The sequence below is a fragment of the Harpia harpyja genome, chromosome 11, assembly GCF_026419915.1.
Source record: "Harpia harpyja isolate bHarHar1 chromosome 11, bHarHar1 primary haplotype, whole genome shotgun sequence".
NCBI lineage: Eukaryota > Metazoa > Chordata > Aves > Accipitriformes > Accipitridae > Harpia > Harpia harpyja.
In genome coordinates this window covers 44185536-44207617 of record NC_068950.1, presented here as the reverse complement: position 1 = coordinate 44207617, position 22082 = coordinate 44185536, and the positions used below count along the sequence as shown (strand labels likewise).

The 22082-nt window shown below is 43.3% G+C and overlaps 1 protein-coding gene across 4 annotated transcripts in view; it reads right to left on the bottom strand.

Moving 5' to 3' along the window:
- The window catches only part of PDE4B (phosphodiesterase 4B), a 221099-nt gene that overhangs the window by 30442 nt on the left and 168575 nt on the right, over window positions 1-22082 (bottom strand). Inside the window, exon 6 of one of the 4 annotated variants that reach the window (XM_052800449.1) lies at window positions 14877-14911. The exons of the other annotated variants lie outside the window; for them this stretch is intronic. Coding sequence (XP_052656409.1) covers window positions 14877-14911 — 35 coding nt within the window. The remainder of the gene's footprint in view (window positions 1-14876; window positions 14912-22082) is intronic. 4 annotated transcript variants of the gene reach the window in all.

Genomic DNA, 22082 nt, shown 5'->3' with positions numbered 1-22082 from the left:
AAAGACACTATCTTCCTCAACAGAAGGAAGGCAGCCCGAGCTCGACCCTTCTTAGAAACTCAGTAACTGTGTCCTAAGCCACTTTCCAAGTGACCCAGTCTGAGACAAATCAGTCTGGAAACCCCAGTTCATGATCAAACCAGCCCTCCTTGGGTACGTGCAACTCTGCTAACTTCCTGTTTGTTAACTTCTTGTGACTATTAACAAATAAATGGTGAAAGCACTGGCTATGATTCCACAGATAACGCTAAGTTTGCACCAGGTGTTTTTGAAAAACAGCATGTAAAATTAAAATACATACTCCAAGTCCCTAATGAAATGTTGTAAGATACACAGCTATCCAGAAATAACAGATACCACACCAATTAGAAGTTGCTCTTCTACGAATGTAATAACTTTCTGTAGGAATGATCTTAAAAGGGAATAACATAAATTTTCTAACTTCCTTAATAGTTAATATTCATGGATATATACCACATTAATCGCATCTGAGTATTTTAAAATTAACAGTACTTTTTGATGCTGATACGGGAAAACATACTTCAGAGCAGAACCCAACACAGACCCTACGAGAAGGAGCAGCTCCTCCCTTCTTGACGCACTTCGCCACCTTCCACCTTGCTCAGTGGTCCTGCAGCATCAGCCCCTGCAGATGGCACAGCCAGTGTTGCGTTCCATACAGCACGATACACGAGAGTATGGTACACTCTCGATAGCCCCGTGATGCTTCAGTGCCAGCACTGCCTGCAGCAGCAGCAGCATTTGCTTCTGCAAGAGGTGGCCGTGTGGGGCACAGGAGGGGACTGGAAGCAATGGTAGGCTTAAAAAATGCAAGCGGGGGAACAGAGGAACCCTACAAAAGCAGGGGGAAAGAAAAAGAAGTGTCAGAGGAGAAAGATGAAGTGCATCGGGATTCTCTCACTGAGCGGTATCTAGTGTCACTACAGGGATTCACGTAAACAGTAAACAGAAGTTTAGATGCTACACGACATGATCTTTCCCTGAATCTCATGTGAGCGTCCCACTGACATCAGGAGGGCAACCCCCTCTGCCACAAACACTCTCAGACCTTCTCCACTCACAGACTTTGATAACCTTCCTGGTACAGCTGATGCACGTGGTCACTTACGGAAACAGTCCTGCAATTTCTGGACGTGGTCTCCTGGAATACTATATGATACATCTTCAACTGTATCATGTTTCGGTTTATATTTGGGTGTTGCATAACCAAGCCCTTACCCGTAAAATTATAACCAGCATTTCCGTCATTTTTTCTAGTGCCCTATGTGAAATCATTTCCGAGACAGAATAAAGAACTAATTAACGAAAGGAGTTAATTTCAGTTTTCAAGTATTACATGCTGTTTGTGCACAGCTTTTGATCCCAGCGGCAATTTAGCAGGAACTGCAGTGATATTTTGTCACAAGACCTGATTTGCTGCCAGTCCATCAGAGGACAGACTGGCCGAGCCCTCAGAAGCAGCACACTGTTTAATATTTTTCCACTGGCACTTAGAACGCTCTAGCATACTGAAATGTAATTCATTTATGTGCCAGTATTTTGCAAAAACTGCATTTTGGTATTTTTTGCCATCTATTTCTTTTTCATCTCTGTAAGATGATGGTACATACAGTATCTCTCACTAGAGAAGTGACTTAGCAGCCCATTTTTAGAAGCTTTTTCCCATGTACTGACTTGGCCATGCTATCATTTTCTCATGGTGAGAGCTGCTAATGAATATGGACTTGAGGCTTTTTTTCTTCTTGAATACTTGAAAAGTGAGAGGTTTTGGAGATCATCCTCTTTTCTGGGAGTGGTTCAGCGTAAGAGAAAACATGCACTTCACCAGAAGGCCTATGAAGTGTCGCAGATGAGAAGGGGGCTTCATATGATGAACTCTTGCCCAACGGTCCCCCACCAACCCTGTCTGTACCACGCTTCTCTGCAGCACAGAGCTACAGCCCCTTGCCACTGCACGGCTGTGCATGCAAGCCCCTGCGCTCGCTCTCGCTGAGCACGAGGCCAATGTTATCTGCAGCCGCAGCCGCGCAGTGGTTCCTCTCTTAACCCACGAACTCACTGTCCCCATCCTGTTATCCAAAAGCACTGAGCCCCACGAGGCAGCAAGGCGGGATGGTGGGGCAGAGTCCCTAGTCCCCAAGCTGCAGGAGTGAATGGTGGCTTTGCCCTCGACTGACACAGGAGATGAAACAACTTAGGAAACATTTTGAAACTAGATCCAAACGCCAAAATTCAAAGTGAGTTCTTCTCTCTCCTGATTCCCTCATGATCCTCTCTTGCCACCCTAGTCCCCTTTAAATAAATACATTAAGACATAGCATGTCTTGCTTCTGGCAGAAAGTGTAAAGGCTAAAAAGTTTTAAGAGTGGCCAAAATACCAGATCCCAAACAGGTGAATTAAAAAAGTTAGAGAGGAGTTGCAGTTCTCCTCTTTGCTCAGTAGAATATTGCAGGTGCCAAACAACTAAGTTTTCCATGATCTAGCAGCCTAATATTACTAATGGGTTTCTATCTCGTGAACAGATTGTCCAATTTGGCAGGTGAGAAACGTTGAATACAAATATCTGCAGACATCTTTACAAACTCGGCTGTCCTCAACTCTTAAAGATCAAATTATGGACTGACTGTACTGGTAAAAGACTTAATTCCTAATTCTGCAAAGAAAAGAAATAGTTACTTGTAATGGATTGTAACTTCGCTCGTAAACTGTAGGCATGTAGAGTATTAAGACTCAAAAACCCCTTAATAGTCTCTATCAAAATGGGGTGCCAAAAAATTCAAAGAGAAACTTTTACAATGACGGTTAAAAAGCAAGGCATTGCAGCTTATAGCAGTCCTACCAACTTTAACACAGCATATCCTACTCCACATGCAAAGCCACTTGTTTACAGTGCCAGTAAGACATCTTCTGGGTTATTTACTTTTAATTGCATCCTGGCTACAATAAATTGCAGCTATTTATAATTATAAACTTCTTCAACATTTGAGACCGTCCTTCCCACAAGCACTCTGCGCTCAGCTCCAGCCTGCCTTCGTAGCAGCAATTCATCTGAGGCTCAAGGGACAGCCCCTGAGGTCACCAAAGTGCCCATTTTCCAGTGATTCCAGTTGATTTAATAAAAAATATTATCACTCTATCTTAACCTTACCTCAACAACAATTCAGACTCAGGATCAAATCTGTGCATTTAGAAGTAAAATTAATGAGAGCAGTTGCTCACTTTTGCCTTGGCAAGGCTTTAATACTGGATCTGCTCCCAAATCCAGTACGTACAACGTGGCAATAGGCAGGCACTGAAACGTTCCCCGAATGTTTAACAAACTGATAAAATTCAACAAAACCTGAAGCAGATGAACCTTCATAAGAATCAAAAGATTAAAATGTAAGTATTACAGAAGAAAATGCTTCCTAACTCCCACTAGTGACAAGGAAACAAACGGCCAGTAATGAGTAGATTTGGTGAACTGAGCTCCACTATGGCTCTTAAGGTGAGCTGGGGCTTTTGAAGTCCTCATGTCCTTGTATGGAAACATGTAAATGTTTTTTCTGGTCCATGAAACTGCTTGCAGGCACTGAAAACTCTGCTTTAGGAAATGTTTGAAAGCACACTCCCAGGGGCCTAACTTGAAAATAGCATTAAGGGTGCAATTTTAAAATGTACGTAATTCTCAGTGTGAATCCATAGGAGGTTTTATTTGAATATTTGAATATTTGGCTTATTTACAGATATTTAAAATCATTTACAAAGTTAAAAAAAAAAAAAAAGAAAGCACATTCAGATATGGACATTTCTTAAAAAATCATAATAATATACATTATGAGTCTTTATCGCTTAGAATTCATCAGAGGACTTTAAGACAACCCATTTTTAATTAAACAACATACTATATTTATTATAGATTATCATAATTGTTGTCATTATTATAGATGACAAAAAAGATTAAGAAGAGAAGGGAGATCCTTGTGTGTAATCATGTGAATGACATATTATTATTTTGTGAGCAGTATAGATATCACTAATGTTTACTGAAGGCTTCATTTACATTTCTCAGTCCTTGACTACTAATGACTAAGAGCTTACACCTAAGCAAGCTGGCAGAAGACCTCTCTGTGGGATCCACACATACGATCTGATCCACAAAAGACTGATCCACCAGCTGAACTCATCTGTGCTTCAGCCGAGACCCATTTGATTTTAAGTCCTGAAGCAGGTTAGAGGAGAGAAAAAGAAAGGAGAAGGAAAAGGAGAAGAAGGAAAAAAAGGAAGGGTGGCCTGCGTGATTTAACAAGGTACTCATGTGGTCATGGCTTAGATAAAAGTCACATAGATCCTGATCACCAAAGGTGCTCCCTCCTGTTCCCTTCAACAAAAGAATATGGCTATTTCAACTTCAGAAAGTGAGATTCGTTATATGCCCTGCAATAATTACTAGCCAGTGTCTAGCATCACTCTAAAACCCAGGAGCATGGAGCATGTTCAGTAAAACAGGTTTATCAACAAACGACATGCCAAAACTTGATAGAATAGGGACTTGTGCAGGCTGTCAGCCATTTACCCTTTGCCTTCCCTAATGTATCTGTGGTTGCTTACAGATTGTGCGGACATGCTTACATATTTATCCTTGACAATGCTGAGTGAATAACTGACACCAAATAATTTATTTGTTTAATGTATCCTGTTAGTGCATTCATGACTACCCATGAGCAGAGAGCTATTTCCTTGAATTAAACCATTGTTCTAAAAGATCCAACAAACACATTTGAGAAAATTGTTCTGTAGATGGGTTTGAAAATTCACAGGAAGCAAAATCAAAGGCACAGAGCACAACTGCAAGGATTCATTTAAAATCTGCAGTGAAAATGTCCAAGTCTGATAGCACCATCTTACAAACTGCAAGCACTGAAAAAACCCCGTGTCCCGTAATTACAGGTTTCTTTTATAGATGCCCTGTACGTTTTCCAATATTCAGGGAGTCTATGGACCAGATTTCTGACTTTTTTTCAAGCACAAAAGCTAGACATGTACCTAAAAGAAGGTATTATTCAAAAGCAAGATGTATCCACTAGAACTACCCAACGCCATACGTGCCGGCAACGCTGCCAGCGTACAGACATGTTCCCTCTTGTAGGTTTATGGACACTTGCACACTCCCAGTCCACTGGACCGTGGGGCTGGAATTACAGAGTGATCTAAAATCATGGGAACGACAGAGTATTTAGATGCACTTCCCCTCCTTCCCAACATTTCATTGTATGCAATGAAACTAATTATATCTTTTGCAAAGATAAGTGCAGATGTGCTAAGAAAGGCACAAAGCCCCAGCACCTGTGGAACAGGTGGAGCCAGTATGCTCTTGAGCAACTCCCTGAACAAATGGACAATCCTGCCCTTCTCCCCCGTCCCGATCATATTTTTGGGACTCCAGTTCGACCAGTAACTCTAGCTGTCCCCTCTCACATTTCTCACACCTGCAGCTACACTGCAGACCCTCTCTGCGGTGTGCAAGGGAGGTGGGAGTAAGAGCGAAGGGCTCTTCGTTTGCTCCCTGGCACGATGCAGCCGCGCTGGGCACCGGGAGAGATGTGGAGCGGGGCCAGCGGGTGCCAGAGCTCGGCAGGCGACGGGCAGGCTGCAGGCAGCGTGGGCACGGGCACTGCATGCAAATGAATGGAGAGCAGCATGTCTCAAAGTAACGCTTTTAGCAAAAAGCTATTTTAGAAACGTGGACTTTTCTGTTACCCAGCGCTAATACATGAGATGTGGTAAGAGAGGCCAGGGTAGCGAAACCCCTGCAAAGAGAGACAATGGGATTAACTGGCAAAGCCACTGCTGGAGGTACACTGAAGAGGTGGCACTGGAGGAGATCCAGCTGTGGGGGAACGCAGACAAAATCTTAACATAGGCTCAAAAGCAGCAGAAACAATGGAGTCTGTATTCAGAGATGATAGAGGAAGATAGAGACAAAAAAATGAAGTGAAAGCTTTCTACTGCTAATTGCGAAAAATGCCAGGAAATGAGTGAGATGCTGCTGCCAGGAATAATGCTTGTGATACCGAAATTGTTGATGAAAGTGTTTGACATGCGCTACAACCTCAGGCAAAATAAGGCCAAGATTTTGGGGGGCATTTTTCCTTTTGGGTTTTTTTGTTTGTATTTTTTTTCTCAAAACAACAAGGAGAGAAGAAATGAACTCTTCTGTTACACTGCTGAGGAGTCTGGCATTGTAAGTTCCCTAATTAAAGACAGGTCCTTTCTGGGACACACCATTTCAGCTGCCCAGAAAGGCTGCTGGGAAAACTCAGCCCCTAGAAAAACAGCTCCAAAATTGCTGAAGACGCCAAGGCAGTGATTAAAACAGCACCCGCCAAGAACGTCGGGGACACATCCAGGTTCAAACTGGGAGACTCCAGGGAGCAAGCAGAGACGCTTCACCGAGTGAAGGCATGGGGACCACAGAAAGCAATATGAAAGGGAGAAAGAAAAACCTCTTGCCTGTAGGGAATGACACAAAACCAAACCGCTTCACATCCCCATGCTGCAGCTATCCCAAGAAGGAAGAAGCCACAGCTCATTTAACCACTGAAGCGGAGGCTTCCAGTGACAGGAGGAATGCCTGCAGCGTGACTCGGCCACGACGCAAAGCACAGGAGACGTCTGCTAGTCACTCGACTGCCATAGTAGCAGTGATGTTTCTGAGTCAACAGCCAACGCGCTCACCGCCCGATCACTGAGCCAGCTGCAATGTAATTTGAGCAACACCGATAAGCAGTAATATTAGCCTGGAGAAATGTCACTAGGGTGGGGGGGCTCATCTGAGCTATCTTTAGCCATCTAAAAGTTAATCACCTAAGCTCCCCGCACAGTCAGTGGAAAGTGGCTGGGACCTCCAAGGGGTGATCCTGGTCTATTCTCAGCACGACTGCTGCAATGGGCTGAATCACCCTCCGGAGGTGCCTGTCGTTCTCCATTAACTACAGAAGGCACCTCTCTCCCGCAGTCACAGAAACTGGCTGGAAAGGACCTCCGGAGGTCATCTGCTCCAGCCTCCCACCCACAGCAGGACTATCCCCAGCTAATCACCAGCATCAGCCTGATGCTCCAGTAGCTGTAGGGCACTGGCAAGACACACCACACCCTTCCTGTCACCAGCCACCAACTGGACAGGCAGCCTTCATCACCACCCTTAGAGCCTGGTGGTCCAGCAATATCCAACCCTGTCAACAGTCCGTCTGTCCAGCCAACGCCGCTTCAGCTTCCACATGGGAATGCTGTGGGAAATGGTGCCAAAGTGCTTACTGCAGCAGGTATACCCACCCATGGCCTTCCATGTCCCCACAGCCAGGCCATCCCGCCAGCCCTTGTAGAAGGAGGTTGGGGCTTTCAAGCGCAATTTGCCCTTGGTAAATCTGTGTCTATCATTCCCGATGTACTTTCTTGTCCTTCGCGTGTTTGGAAACAGACTCCAGTGGATACCCTCGGTGACCTCTCCGGTGACTGAGGAGAGTCTGACTAGTCCATAGTTCCCCAGATCCCCCTCGCCTTTCTCAAAGATGGACCTTTTTCCTGTTGTTACAGACCTTCCCAAGCACCACAGTTTTTCATGAATGACACACACGGACCTTACAGCTTTTCCAGCCTGAATCCTGTCCAACACCATGGGCTTTAACATGTCCACCTCCTCTAGGTTGCCCCTAACCCACTGCTCCCTTGTTGCCCTCTCCTTCCCAAGCAGGCTGGGGGGTGCCAGGGCCTGGGTGAAGACTCTGTGAAGACTGAGACAAAAAAGGCACTGAGTACTTTGGCCTTTCCTGTACCAGCTGTCACTAGGCTGTTCCCCCCATAAATTAAGTTTTTCTGTACTTTCTTCCCCTACTCCATACCCACGTTGGAGTCCCCTTGCTAGTCACAGCTCCATCAGCCTTTGGTCTGCTCAACTTCACCCCACACACCCAAACAGCGCTTGTACATCCCTCCCTTGTTACCAGTCTTTTTCGCTCTTCGCCTGCTCTCTTTTTGCACTTCGACTCGCTAAGAAGCTCCTTGCTTCACTGAGTTGGCTTCTGCTGAAATTCCTGATCTTCCTGCACAACAGGATGGTTTGCTCCCAAGCTTGCAATACGTTTTCTTCAAAAACCAGCCACTACGTAAGATTGGTCTATAATTTTTAGGTGGCTGAAGTTAGGTGAAATTAACCTTATGACAATGACGGAGTCTTGAGACCAAGCAGTAAATGGAAGCCCTCAGCAGCAAACAGAAGAGTTTTTGCAGAGCCCTGGTGCTGGGCACCCTGACCCCCCAGCCTTGCTTTGATCCCGATTCCTGCAACCCACCCCAAGGTGAGCGGCAGGAGATCAGTCATGGGGGCCCAGCCACCGTTCTAAGGAAAAAATGAAACATTTCCAGGAAACTCATACCAAGAAGTCAGCCTGGAGCGAGAACCAAGCCCTGATGAAGCCAGTTAAGGCAGAACTGGACAAACCTGCAAAAGTCCTGATCATACCCACCAGTACTGGTGTGAAGGCTGGTTGGGGTGGATCACCAGCCAGGTCATGAGAATCAGGTCACTGAGGACCCACACAGGCTGGCAACTCACTGAACAGACCACTGACTGTTAGCAGTAACTAGGCAATTGCTTACCAATTAGTCTAGAGTAGGGTGATTGCGGTTTATTATCGCGGGAGCTGGAGAAGTCAACTCAATTTTGCCAGGCTTCGTGGCAATAATTGTGGGTGCCCACAAGCAGCACTTACCATTAGTCTTCTAATGTCAGTGTCCAGGGTCCCCTGGGTTGGGCAGCAGGGTACCGAGTACCAAGAGCATCGCTCCTTCTAGGAGAGGGTGATGACATGGAAGAGGCAACCAACAGCCGAGATACCCGCCTGGGATAATCTCACAAGTTCAGCCTGGGTATAGTGCCTGGCTGAGCACAAGAAGCTGAAGCTCTGAACTGAAGGAGGAGTCAGTTGGGGGGTACAGCTGTAGTTTTTCAGGGACTGCTGATGGGAGAGCCTGTGATATCCCCACAGACACCTCAAAAACAGACTGAAAAAGAATGAAGAAAACAGGGAGAGGATGCTACTCAAGTATTGCCTTGCAAAGAAGTGGATTTACCAAATGTTGCTCAGAGAGAAGGACCAGAGCTTCAGTGGGCATTGCGGCAGAGTGCAGAAGATGTTTCATCATGAATCTTCATTCCCACAGAATAAATAATACTAACATCTCTTTTTAACTGAGATGGAGCACTGGAAACCACTTGGAAAGTATTAGCTAATAAAAAGTCAGGGTCCTGAATTAAACTAAAAAAGTACTCTTACATTTATTTTGTGTGTTTACGTGTGTAAGATACGCATGCACTCTAAAACGGCTGTGTAAACCTCAACTTTAAAAATGCTACAGTATAAAGATTAAAGATCAAGATTCTCAAAGCAAAGTTAACACTGCTCCTTTTGCATGACAATGAGGTGCAAAAATGAGGCGTAAACACTAAGAACACCTTAAGGTGGCTAATAGAAGACTATGAAGCTTCCCAGAGAGGTAATTTCTGATCTGAAGATAAGCCTAAAGGTTTAATCTGAAATGCTAAGGAGCAAGGAAAACTGGAGAAGTTCTGAAGAAGGATTTAGATTGGAGATACCGTCTCACTGTAGGGTGGGATGGAGTGTTTTACCATAAGGCAGTGCCGGTTTCTGCAGTGTCCTTCCCCCCCACGGCAGCCACACGGAGTGAACAATACAGCGTAGCTGCCACAAATCAGAAGGGTAAGTGACAGTGCTTTTATGGTGCCAAATGGAAGTAACAAAATGCAGGAAGCATCTTGTCAGATGTCACTTAGCAGCGATATCATGGGGGAATCTGGGAACGGGATTTGCCTGCATAGTAGGAATTCCTCAGTCCACGGAGAGGGAGAAGCAGAAATGGCAAGAGGGGGCAGAATCTAATCTTGGCCTGTCAAATGAACGGGAAAGATTGCTCAGTTCCAAGTTTATCTCAGGGTGCAAACACACGGTTTGGCACGTTATCATTTTACTGACCAGGCTTGATTCCTTGTTGCCCTGTAGGATTCCTGCCTTAATCACAAGACAGGAGGAAAAGTACGACGCAAGAGAGTACCTCTCCTACACCAGGTCTAATAACACAAGTGGAAAAGACTGACACTGCATTTAAAGGAGAGAGCTGCAAGGAGAACAGTGAAAATTATTTTTCAGATGATGTTTCATAAGGAAATAAACACATACCTTGAACACATTTCTGAAGACAGATCACAATCATTACAAGTTTTTAAATTTAAGTGAAACCCCATCACACCTTTACTAACACGCTCCTCAAAGTGTGAGGAAAACAGCCCAGAGAGCTGCAGGCTGGGGACGGAGATGACCGTTGGTTTTGATGGGCCACAGAAGGAAGCCTCCAGCCCTGACCTAGAGCTGAGCCTGGGGATTGAAATCCCAATCCCAACTCCCCGTAAATCATGGGGAGCCCAGACTGTGTTTTTGTTTTTCTAGTTAAACAAGGAAAGGCCAGATCACAGTAAGATGAAGGTTTTATTGTGTGAGTAGAAATGTTTTCTTCCTGAGCACATGACATGCATGTGAATGCACGAGTGTGAGAAAGACACCGAAAAATCAGGATATGATTATGAAATTACCTAGCTACCCACTTAGGATTTACCTGTGCCATGCAGTGTATTATCTCATTTGATACATGTGGGCTGGCTCGGAGAGGGCTGGTAAGCTTACACGTGCAGGGAAACCAACTTGGATCCTGGAAACAACATGGTTGTGCTAACAAGGCACTCCACCTAAACTAATTAGCCCTGCCTTTCAACAGGCTTAATTAGGTGGGGCACCATCCTGTGCTGTTGTGGCTAGACGGCTTCCGGTTCTGGAGCCGGCTCATCCATAGCCAGTCTGAGGACTCCAGCTCTTCACTACCTGGTGCCGCGCACCGACGACGTGCGCGTTGGAGCCGGGGCTCTTGCCCGTGCCGGCCCACAGCTGAGCCCGGACGCAGTGCCTCTCCTGAGCTGTCTTTCTGTGCACGTATCTGTGCAAAACCGCGTGCCTGCGCCCCTGCTGCTGCGCTGGAAACTCCTCCTTGAGAAACCATGAGCTGACTTTCACAACAGGCCTAACACAAGGAAGAAACTATCTAGACAGACCACAGCAACGATTTTAATTCAACAAAGGGAAAAAACCCAACCAAAACATGAAAGATGCAAAGGACTAACTGTACTCTATTTCACTGTTTCATAAGAGTTTTGCAAACCACAAACAAAAAGGTCTGCATTTGGATCTGACACAGAATTCAGATGTTACTTTCATCCACATACCCATCTGCAGCTATTAAATCAGGTTTTGAACTGGGTTAACCTGGAGATAATAAAACTTATGGTCTAAATATTCTGTCAAGAGTGAAAGTCCTTTGACTGTGGTGAAACAAATACTGGAGTAGGAAATGGAAGAGGAACCTCAGGAACGAATCCTGGAAGAACAAAGCACAGTGCTGATCTACCTGAAAAGTTCCACTTGGCCGCTGGCATTAGATGTAAAGACAAAGTTTATTAATAATCCTTAGCTCTCCATGAGGAAAATTATTCAGAAATTTTAAATGAGGGTTGCCATAAGGCTACCCACGTCACCATAGCAATGTAGAACAGGCTATTGGTAAAATGTTAGACCTGTTTAAATCAGTTTCCTTGGCTCCTGTAAAGGTTACAATTTAACACAAAATCATCCTCCATTTCCTCTCAATTTAATTTCCTTAAGGTCTTCAATATGAAAGTTAAGAATGTTGCTCCTGGAAGCATCCCAACCATAATTCATAGGAATTCTTTAAGATGTATCAACCTTTGTGTCCATATGCCCTGCTCTCAGCCTTGGAAAGACTGGGCATACAGTCATCCGTTATGTTTTGAACCACCATGCCAGCCATTTAAATGATATTAATTATAAAATATAATTAAATGTTTGTTTTTTCATGGCTAAATGTAATTTCTTGAAAGCATTATCCTTTAGGACAGAAGCTTAAAAAACTGATTTAGTTTGGAATTTTAATCTGTTTTCCTAAAACAGATATTTTATGTACCCAAAGGGTAATAATGTCAACCTCGCCGATTTACTTTATTTGAACTTCCTGCCCTTATTTAGCCTCTCAAAATAAATGATTATGACTGTCATCCTACAGCTGAAACTCAGAGATACTGCTACTCTGCATTGAGCAGAGCCACTCAAGCACGCAGCATGTTGCAAAAAATGACCCGTTTTGACATATTTGGTTTTCAAGTGATACTCTGAGTAAGCCCTATCGACTGATCTGTAATTGTACCAGACGACACTGTGGGAAGTCAGAGTATTGCTCACTGCAGACCGTGGGTCGGTCATAGAGCAGAACCAGCAGAAATGGCTTGAACAATCTGAAAGCACACGCAATTAAAAAAGTTGTTTCTTAATCCATGATCCTCCATCTTTTGAAAATGCGGAATGTTTTGCATGTTAAGCTACTGTCCTTCAGCTAGCTCTCTGGTGGCACCATGAGACGTACGGATTCACTTTTTGCATGTCCACATACTGAAACTCTGAACGTTCGGAGTGAGCCTCAAGTCACAAAACTGAAAATCTTCAGACCTGCAGTAGCTGACAACAGAGCTAAAATATTCACTGTGCTAATCATCTGTATTAATCTACCCTAGCGAACAATTTCAGCTGTTTGTAGCTGTGACTCAGTGTGCTTTATGTTTACTAAACTGCACGTACAGCCTTTTAGAATAATCTGTTTAAAATCACAGAGTAAGTCCCACGGGTAAAAGGGTGGGGAGGAAGAGGGAGATGTCAGTATCCTACAAACCAGCATCATTTGTTTTGACAGCTTTTAATATTCCATATTAATCCTTTCACATGCTGATCTCCACTGTGCCTCTGTGTCACCTTCAAACTGAGGCCATCACACCCTAGTCGCCAGCTTTTTAAAAGATGTGTTTGGGACACAGGTCAGAACTGGACCGTTTCTTCCCCGACATTGCCAGGGACACAGCATCAGATTCCTTACGTGGTTATCCATAATCAGAAATAGCTAATATAGAACACCAGAAAATAATTGATTTGTGGGTTTTTTCTTACATCTGGATCATTCTAGCCAGAAAGTGATTAAACCAGGAGGTCTGAGTCCTGTATGACTACTTTCCCCAAATCTGGGGTCTCAGTCCTGACCCAAATCAGGCTGTTTACACTAGAGCTAAGCAATCAGAGCGCTGCCCTGAAGGGGCAGATGGAGGATAAACGCAAACCCAGCAATGACAGGCAGAATTGGAAGTGTAAGCGCTTGTCAAATCCCTACAGCCAGCACAGGTAAAAACAGCCTTTTACTCTCAAAATACATTTCATTAAGGCCCTCAAAATATATTTATTTAAGCACCTCAAACCGAGTTCAAAGAAATCAAAATGTCAGCTATACTAAAGGCACCCTTATTAACAATCTCAGTTAAAATGTCAGATTAAATGGACATGGAAATGGAAATGTTCCCCACTGAAGGGCAAATATGGGTTGGTCTACTGCAGATTATTCCAGTGGTTACTTTTTATGCTTTAAGTTTTATGCTATATAGCACCTTTCAGAATTTCTTACATTTAGCAGCATAATAGAGGCACCTCATGTTAGCCTTGGCCAAGGTCTCTGCACTGTCATTCACACTACTTCTCTGAACTAATTAATTCTGTGAAGTAAGTTCAGTGAAATTCATACAATTTCTGTGAAACATCTGATTTTAAGCTGCACACGACTTTCCATTTAAGGCAATTTGCAATAAAAGACATTCTAGCAGCATGCTAAATTGACCACACTTGGATGTGTTACAAAGGCAGGCTCAGAACGAGCAGCTGCTGCTGAAAAAATGTGGTGTGAGCATCATCTCTTCTTGTGTTTCATTTTTTTGTTCCTGATCTATAAAGTGTGAGTAACAGATTTTTGGCTTTTACCTGGGTAGTATGTTCCCACTGTAAGTGGATGGAAATATTTAAAAGTTTCACACAATACAATTGAAACCCAGGAAGCTGCAAACACTTCGTGACATTTCAGTAACAGGAATTTCGGGAAATACCCTGCCCAAAGAACTTGAATTAAGATGAAGGCCCAGCATACGTATTTGACTAGGATCTGGATGTGGACCATGTCCCATGAAGTATTACCGCTAATACAGAAAATACTGCAGTTTTAGACTGGAAACTTATATCTGGATTTCTCTTCTTCAAGAAGTATCTTTGGGAAGGATGGGAGGAAAACATTTCACAACTGTCCAATGCTAGCAAGATCTGTTATCAACAGACCTTGCACTTGTGTTTGCTAACTTGTGAATGTTTACTTCTTTGAATTTTTGCTAGCAGGATTGGCCCCACACTGTGCTAAACTCATCGGATGATAGTGCCTGCAGAGCAGACGGTTATACCATGTCCTGTCAGGCTGTCCCAGACCAGCGTGAGCGCTCCCAGTGCGGATCCAAATGTCCTGCACTCAAGTCAGTAACAGCAGGGCCACAATTTCAGGTCGCTTCTCATGAAACTCAGAGAGGAAAGGAGGCAGGGAGGGAGGGAAGGGGAGCAGGAAGACAGGCTGGCTTTTCCACTTCTCAGAATAGCATGCTGTTTTTTCAGAGAACGCAACAATTGCTCTAACTGTGTCCTGCTTTTGTCAACCTAATATATGGTATTTGAAGAAAAATACATTGCTTGTAAAATGTGACATTTTAGAAACATTTTGGTATTAAGTGCTAAGCTTGTAAAACCTCCCTAAACACATGCTTGCAGCATGTAAGGCCTAACTGGATTCAACCCATTTTAAATGAAAACATTGGGGTGTCTGGAACATGCTCTAAGGGTCCTGACAAGCTGGATCCAAAGCCTTGCTCTGAACACCTGGAACCTGGAGTCTCTTAGGTACAATGCAAAAATGTCTGTTTAAGAAATTTTTTGAAGAGTGTGGCGGTGTGGTAGAGGAGTTTTCACATGCACAGATGTTTAATTTCCTCTTGGAAAGGTATACTTATGACAGCAGGATATTTATACTAGAATAACTACGTTTAAAAGCATAGCTCTTTTAAAATTAAATCTAACTACATAAGTATTTAGTAGTGATTAATGACCACTGATCATGGCTCCTAGTAAACAATAAAAACCAGCGTCTAACCTTGGGTCAGATCCTACTCCTCTTCTGGTTGATGAAAGGCTGTTTGCCACTGGCCTTTGACAGGCATAGTACTGAATGCAAAATCAAAAGACTTAATTGTCAAATCAACAGCCTGCTAGATTTTGGAGTGGTCTTTTTTTCTTTTCTTTTTACATTCTGAATTTCTAAACTGATTAAGTGCCTGAACACACAACAAACTCAATCAATCATACCTTTAGACATGAAAATATATTCCACAGGGATAGACGTATTCAGATGTTTTTTAAAGTCTACTGCTTAAAAAATTTAAATCTTTGTAAGCACACATATTTTTCCAGTGAACTGAATTAACTTAAGAACCTGGCATGTTTTACTAATAACCATAAATAATTAACAGTTGTTTCCTTTCTGTCAAAAAAGTATCACAATTATACAATACTTAAGGCTGTCATTTACAGACACTTCTTACAGAGAAAACAATATTACAATAAAATGTTTCATTAACTATTAGCGTAACATTATCTACCAGTTGCACAATGACATTATGCTTACATTAATAAGCATACCCTGCTTAACTATACAAATCTTTTTTAGTCAATCAGGAGATGAAAAATACTGATAGTAAAACCAGAGCATTTCTGGGTGATTTGAACATTGAAAACGGTCAATACGTTCATTGTTCAGTATCACCATTTGGGAATCGGTGAGTCTAAACCGTACCTCAGAATGGATGCAATTCCGTAACTGAAGAGAGGGAAAAGTGCAATAGCAATCCTTTACTCCCTCTTTTAAGTCTACCTGGATTATATACTGATTTTAAAAGCTCTTAAAGTTTTAATCTTTATAATTGTTACCCTATAATTGTAGAATTAACTTTGGTGGGCAAAATGTCTACCCTACAGAGGACACGGGCAAATTCAAATTCTGTCCATCAAGGCCAGATGTATTACCCTCTGTACATGCCCCTACAAACTAGAATCAAACACTGCTCCCACCAAGACTAATAAATACAAAACCGTCAGCAGGAGTTCCTGCCCAACTACAGACTGAATGATTTGGCCGCTGACAATCAAAACACAAAGTTAGAAATACTTACTTTTTAAAACACAACAAGAAAGCAACTTACACTTGGAATCAGATCCTGCAGAAGGACAAAGTTTTGAACATTGGGACTGTCCAAGGACAGGCTGGTGGCTCTAGGATTTGTGCGGTGCATTACCCTGGGAACATCTCCGCACAGATACTTGGATGCAGCCTCTCACACTCCCATGGCCAGCTGTGTCCGGGACACAATGCTGCAGCAGTGAGCTCAACCTCGGGGGAGGAAGGAGAAACTTATATATAGCTGCTGCGGGGATGAGCTGATGGGTGCTTTCAGGAGTCCGTTTCAGCTCCCACTGGCTGGAAAATGCTGATGACATGGAAGTTGAAGGGGCTCAAATCAGTGGGACAATGAAGAACCCTATTCATCACTAAGGCATGCACAAACTGTGCCCCACGACCTAAAAAAAATAACTCGGCCTGCCAGAAGTTTGGTTTGGGTGTTTTTGTTTGTTTTGGTTTGTTTTTTTTCTCAGATCAAGTACACATTTCTCAAACTCATATGGAACCGATTCAGGACACTGAAGACTGCGATGTCAAAATCTCACCCACAGCAACTATTATCATTCTATGCAGAAAACAAAAGAAACACAGATTTTATCAACTCTGATATTAGCAATGGCAAAGTCTTATTGTCTTCACAGAGGCCTTAAGCAATCCAATATAAATGGGAGCTGAGTAAAGCAATATAGGGCTTTCAGGGCTTGACCTGTGCTTAAAGAGCAGAGTGACTATGGGGACACAATGAGAGCATGCCACTACAAAGATCTCTTCATTGCCACCTTGGGTTCACAGTTGCCTGGATCATTCCAAAAGAAGCCATCCATAAGAGAGAAGCCCATTTAATAACCTGTGACTGTCTTTATGGTTTTATCCTATGTAGCAAGTGTGGTATCATCAGTGAAATGACAACAACCTCAACAAAAAAAACAGTGGTTTGGCTGCTCAACTGTTCTTCAAAAGTCCACTGCTGCTGTTGATTAGAACATACCTGCTTATCTTGTCAAAGGAAAGGTACTCCCTCCACCTGGGTGAGGATGCCATCTATATATATCCTTAGGTTTTCAGCTTGCGGCCCCTTTGGAGCCTCTGTCTGATGGCCGGAGCCATTCCTGACACCGGGCAAGGAGAACTGCACAACCCGGGGCTGCCTTCAGCAATGGGCAAGACGGCAGTTCTGGGAGGTAGGTATCTCCCTGGCCACGGTGATGAATGGATGTCTCGGCCAGCCCAGGAGAGCCCAGCCTGCCTCAGAAATACAGCAGGACGGCGTGAGTGCACGCAGGGAGTCCCGCTGGCATCGCAGGCGCTCGCCCCATGGCCGCAGATGGCAGCTGAGCCCCAGGGAGTGACAGGCTCCTGATGGCAGCAGCACGTGTAGCATCTTCATGTGACATCCACAGGTGGGGCAGAGGGGAAAACAGTTTTTATCCGTTGCTATGGAGTCATGATTAGCCTGTATGTCTTCAGAGCCTGCCGAGGAGAAATGAAGGCTATTTTCTTATATAGATGTCATGAAATCAATCCTTGCAGAATTTCTGGAGTCAAAGGCTAAACAGGTTTGCCTGAATACCTTCTGTTACTTGATACAGAAATAAAACTAGCTGGGAGACCTAAAATGAGTGTCATTTTTCAGCTGGAGCTGATTGCAAAAAATTACTCTTTAGTCTCATTTGGAGTTGTTTATGCACACAGTAACATACAAAAGTGTGTTAAATAAAATGCAGCAATTATCACAGAAAATGAGTCTTAGAAAATTAAGCAACCCCCCCCCTCCCCTTATTGCAAAGCATAGTGACTTCAGAAGAAACTTTTCCCTTATTCTCTCCAAATGCTAAAAGAAAACCTGATGTTCTTCTTTTAAAATGTGTCTGCCTCTAGGTCTTTGGCACAGGTTTACTGATGGGAGGGCCGGCAATCTATTTAATGACTGCATTGACGTCAATAGCATAACTGAAATACTTACTAAGATGCATGAGTCCAACTTTCAGGGGGTGTGTGTTCACAGGCAGGCGCAACACACGAAACGGACTCTCGGCGGGAATGAACTACCCCCGAAGAGCAAAAAACAGCCTCTGGACGTCCCCAGTGCTGCCTGGAGCTTGGTCAGCTGCGCTTGCTTTTTCTGCAGGTAACTTTTAAGCTTCACTTTGAAATGCACTTTTAATTTCTCCAAGCAATAAGAATCACTTTACCATTCAACAGCCTTAATTTTACTCAGTCACATCATTAAGCTGATATCTATCTCATTTCTTTTAGAGTTTTGCTTCGTTTCTAAAGAATCTGCAACATTATAGCACTGCATCCGTTAAAAATAATATTTGTAGGTGATAATATTTATAGGTAAGTCTACAGCACCACTGAATTTACTGTGCACAACCAGTTAATTTCTAGCTCAGCTATTTGGTAATACATGGTTCCTCTTGCACTCTTGTTAAAAGCCTAAAACACCACATCTACTTGACTTGTACAATCTCTCTCAAAATCAAAAGGCCAGATCATCAGCCAAACTCACAGCAGACCAACAGCATTTCAAAATGAATCCTCTATTTCATATATGCCCAGAGCCATTCTCTGCGCGCCAAGCAGAGGAAGTATGGTGCAAGAGCACTAGCTCCATACTAATTACTTGGGATTTATAGATATTTGTAACTAAGAGCTGACTTTGATGCACAGGGCTTGTTAACTCCTACAAGAAGTTGGGACTCTCATTAGCACAAGCACCAGCATTATCCAGTCTTTTGTTTATGCTTTATACAAATGTTCGTGCACGAGTCTGTGTACAACTTACACCCACATAAAAAATGAAAGAGTACAAGTTTTGAGTTCGTGTAAAGGCATGTGAGAAGTGCAGACAAACGTGCAGATGTACAGGAAAGCAGAGGCTAAGGCACCAGCAAGAAAAATACCAATCTTTCACTCCCATCCCCAGAGAGGAATTTTAACAAAGGTTTAATCCCATGAGCCCTGAAAAGCCTGTGTGTGACATATCCCAAAGCGCTACACCCCCCAAGGCCTCGGGTTGCAAAGCAAATCAGCTATATTATATTGCTAGGTATATAATTAATTGTGAGGACAGACTATAATTATTCAGTGTTGAAAGTATCCAAGGGGCACTTGGTTGCCTGCTCTGGAGAAAAGTTTCTGCAAACCCCTCACAGCTCTGGGAAGCACACAACACTGTTTGACCCTTAACACTATGCTTTGCTCCTATCAGCCATCAGTAACATTTAAATACAGCAGCCTATCAAAGGAACCAGTATAGGAAAATACTGTTCATCTGGGTATCGATCTTTTGGCAGAAATGTGCCACCTCTCCCCTGTCCCCCCGTTCGTCCAGAAACGCTTCTCGCTCCCCATTGTGTCACGAGTGGTACAGTGCTTTCTCTGCAACCTCTGCGACGGAGAGGAGGGGGTTCATTTACCGCAGTGCCCACAGGGAACGCACAGGCTTTTACACATGCACTGCAAAGGTAAGGTGATGGCATGAAGAGCCCATGCGAGTCCAGACAAACATGAAGACCGGGTACACAAGCACTGTCAAGCAGTGAGGGAGAAGCCTTGATATTAGGAACCTAAGCAAACAGCACCGATCCTGTGCTGAGCTGAGAGAAACAATGTGGTAAAATATGAAAAAGTCCTGGGAAAAATACAGAAGAAACAAAACAGATGGAGAAAAGATTGTACCAAAATGGGTGGAAGAATGAGAGAGGCTTAGACTGAATGTGGCAGCCAGTGAATGATGATTTAATCCACAGGGAATTAGGGCCAGTGGATTAAATAAATATGGAGGAAGGAACAAAACTAAGCAGGAACCGCCAGACTTGTTGCTGGTTAAAGATTTTACTAGTTGAATCGATTGGGTAGGAACTAAAGACCTTTCACTGATGCCAGGGGAGGGGAGAGCTGAATTGAGAAGAGAAGGTGCTGATGGAAGAGAAGGCTTCACTGAGCCCAAGGTAGCACAAAGGTCAATGAAAGTAACTGTGGCAGAGGCTGCATTTAAAAAAAAAAAAAAAAAAAAGGCGAACAGGAGAAAGAAACATCACAGACACTTGTGTGACAATGTGTTTGTGACAATGTGTTTATATGATGGTTTCTGTAACTCCAGAGAAGGTAGTTGGGTAGCACCCGTTCATAATCCTGGCCCTGCGCAATTGCGCTCTGTAATGCTACGTATCGCTTAGGAACCTCATGGCCTGAAGTATTCCTATTATCCTTCCCAGCTGTGGAGTACATGAGCTAATTAAGGATTTATGTATTTTTTGCTATGGCTTCATATTTCCATGTTATGGTTTCTCAGTTAATTCATAAAAGCAATTTTGTTCGTTCCTGTGATCTGCAGTTATAACAAAATAACAGGAAAAAATCTGCCAGATTTACTTAAGCTGATACCAAGGACAGAACACAGGATGTTCAATACATATTCCTCTTCCTTTTATGGCTGTGGTTATAAGGTTAAGAAAGCTCTGAAATTTACAATGACATTGGGATTGGCTTTGAAAGCACTTTGTCCTATGAAAAACCTGGCCAGAATTTTTCATACTTTCAAGAAAATGAAAGCAAAAAAGAAAAAGAATTTCATAATTTTGACACAGCTCATTCATTTTGCTATGGGCCTGGGTCCTCAGTGATGCAACTCCTTGGGAGTGCACTAGCAACAGATTTGGCTCCTCTCCGTTTGAAACAACTGACAAATCCTGCAATATTCTAGCTGGAGTAAACAGCTGGCATGTATTACTTCCCGTGCAAATGCTGAATGTAATTTGTCTCCCTCCAGGGTAATTTTATTAATGTATGCTAGTTTGCTTTAAACCCTGAGTTCTGTACTTTTCATAACAGGATATAAATCACTCCACTAATGACAAATAAAAGGAGACATATACGAGGTGCTCATACTGATGTCAACTGATTGCGGTAAATCTATGAATCAATGTGTGACACGGGAGAGCTAAAATAAAATTCCGAGCTTTGCCAACTAACCAATCTAGAGAATATAAACACATTTCATTTCAAAACACATTTTTTTACCTAGAGGGATGTAACGCAGCCTAGTCCCAATCAAAACATTACTGTTTCCTTCTCCAAAACCTTCAGGAAAAACACTCTGCGTCCTTTCAGACACAGGAGCCATTGGCACATAACTGGAAGTGTTCTGGTAGGAAAATCTCTCCTTCCTTTCTTAACTTCCAAATCAGAAGCCATCTAGGGAAAAAAAGCTGCAAACACTAAAAAAAAAAAAAAAATCCCCTAAAAATCTTTGTTCTTGCTGCATTTAAATGGAAACTTCCTTAGAAAGTAAACAGCTGTCATTGTTTTCTGCTATACTGAAATGAGTTACAATATGTAACGAAGGCTGTAAAGAGGTAAAGGAAGGCAATCACCAAATTGATCAAGGGAACTGCTGTACAGAATGACTACAGCCTCCACGGGAAACAAGAGAGGCTCTACAGAAACCTGGAATGCACTCTGGGCAGCAAATTGGGGACACCAAATTCAAAAAGTAAATAAGGTCAGAAATTCAGATTGGTCCTGGTTTACATGCTAGAATAGCACAAAATAAGAAAATAAATTAACTGCAGGATAGGGTAACACTGGCATTCCTCACTACACCTCTGTTTTCACGTGAGCGCAGGGAGAACGTGAGCTGAGGGTACACAGCCTCTCACAGAAGCAAGTAGGCAGGTGTCTGGGCGCTGGCCCCACTTGAGAAGAGCGCATCCCCTCTCTCGGCTACGACTCTAAGCCTTGTAAACTACCTGACAATTTGTGAGTGTGACAGCTCTATCAGGCTGTTTTTCAGAGT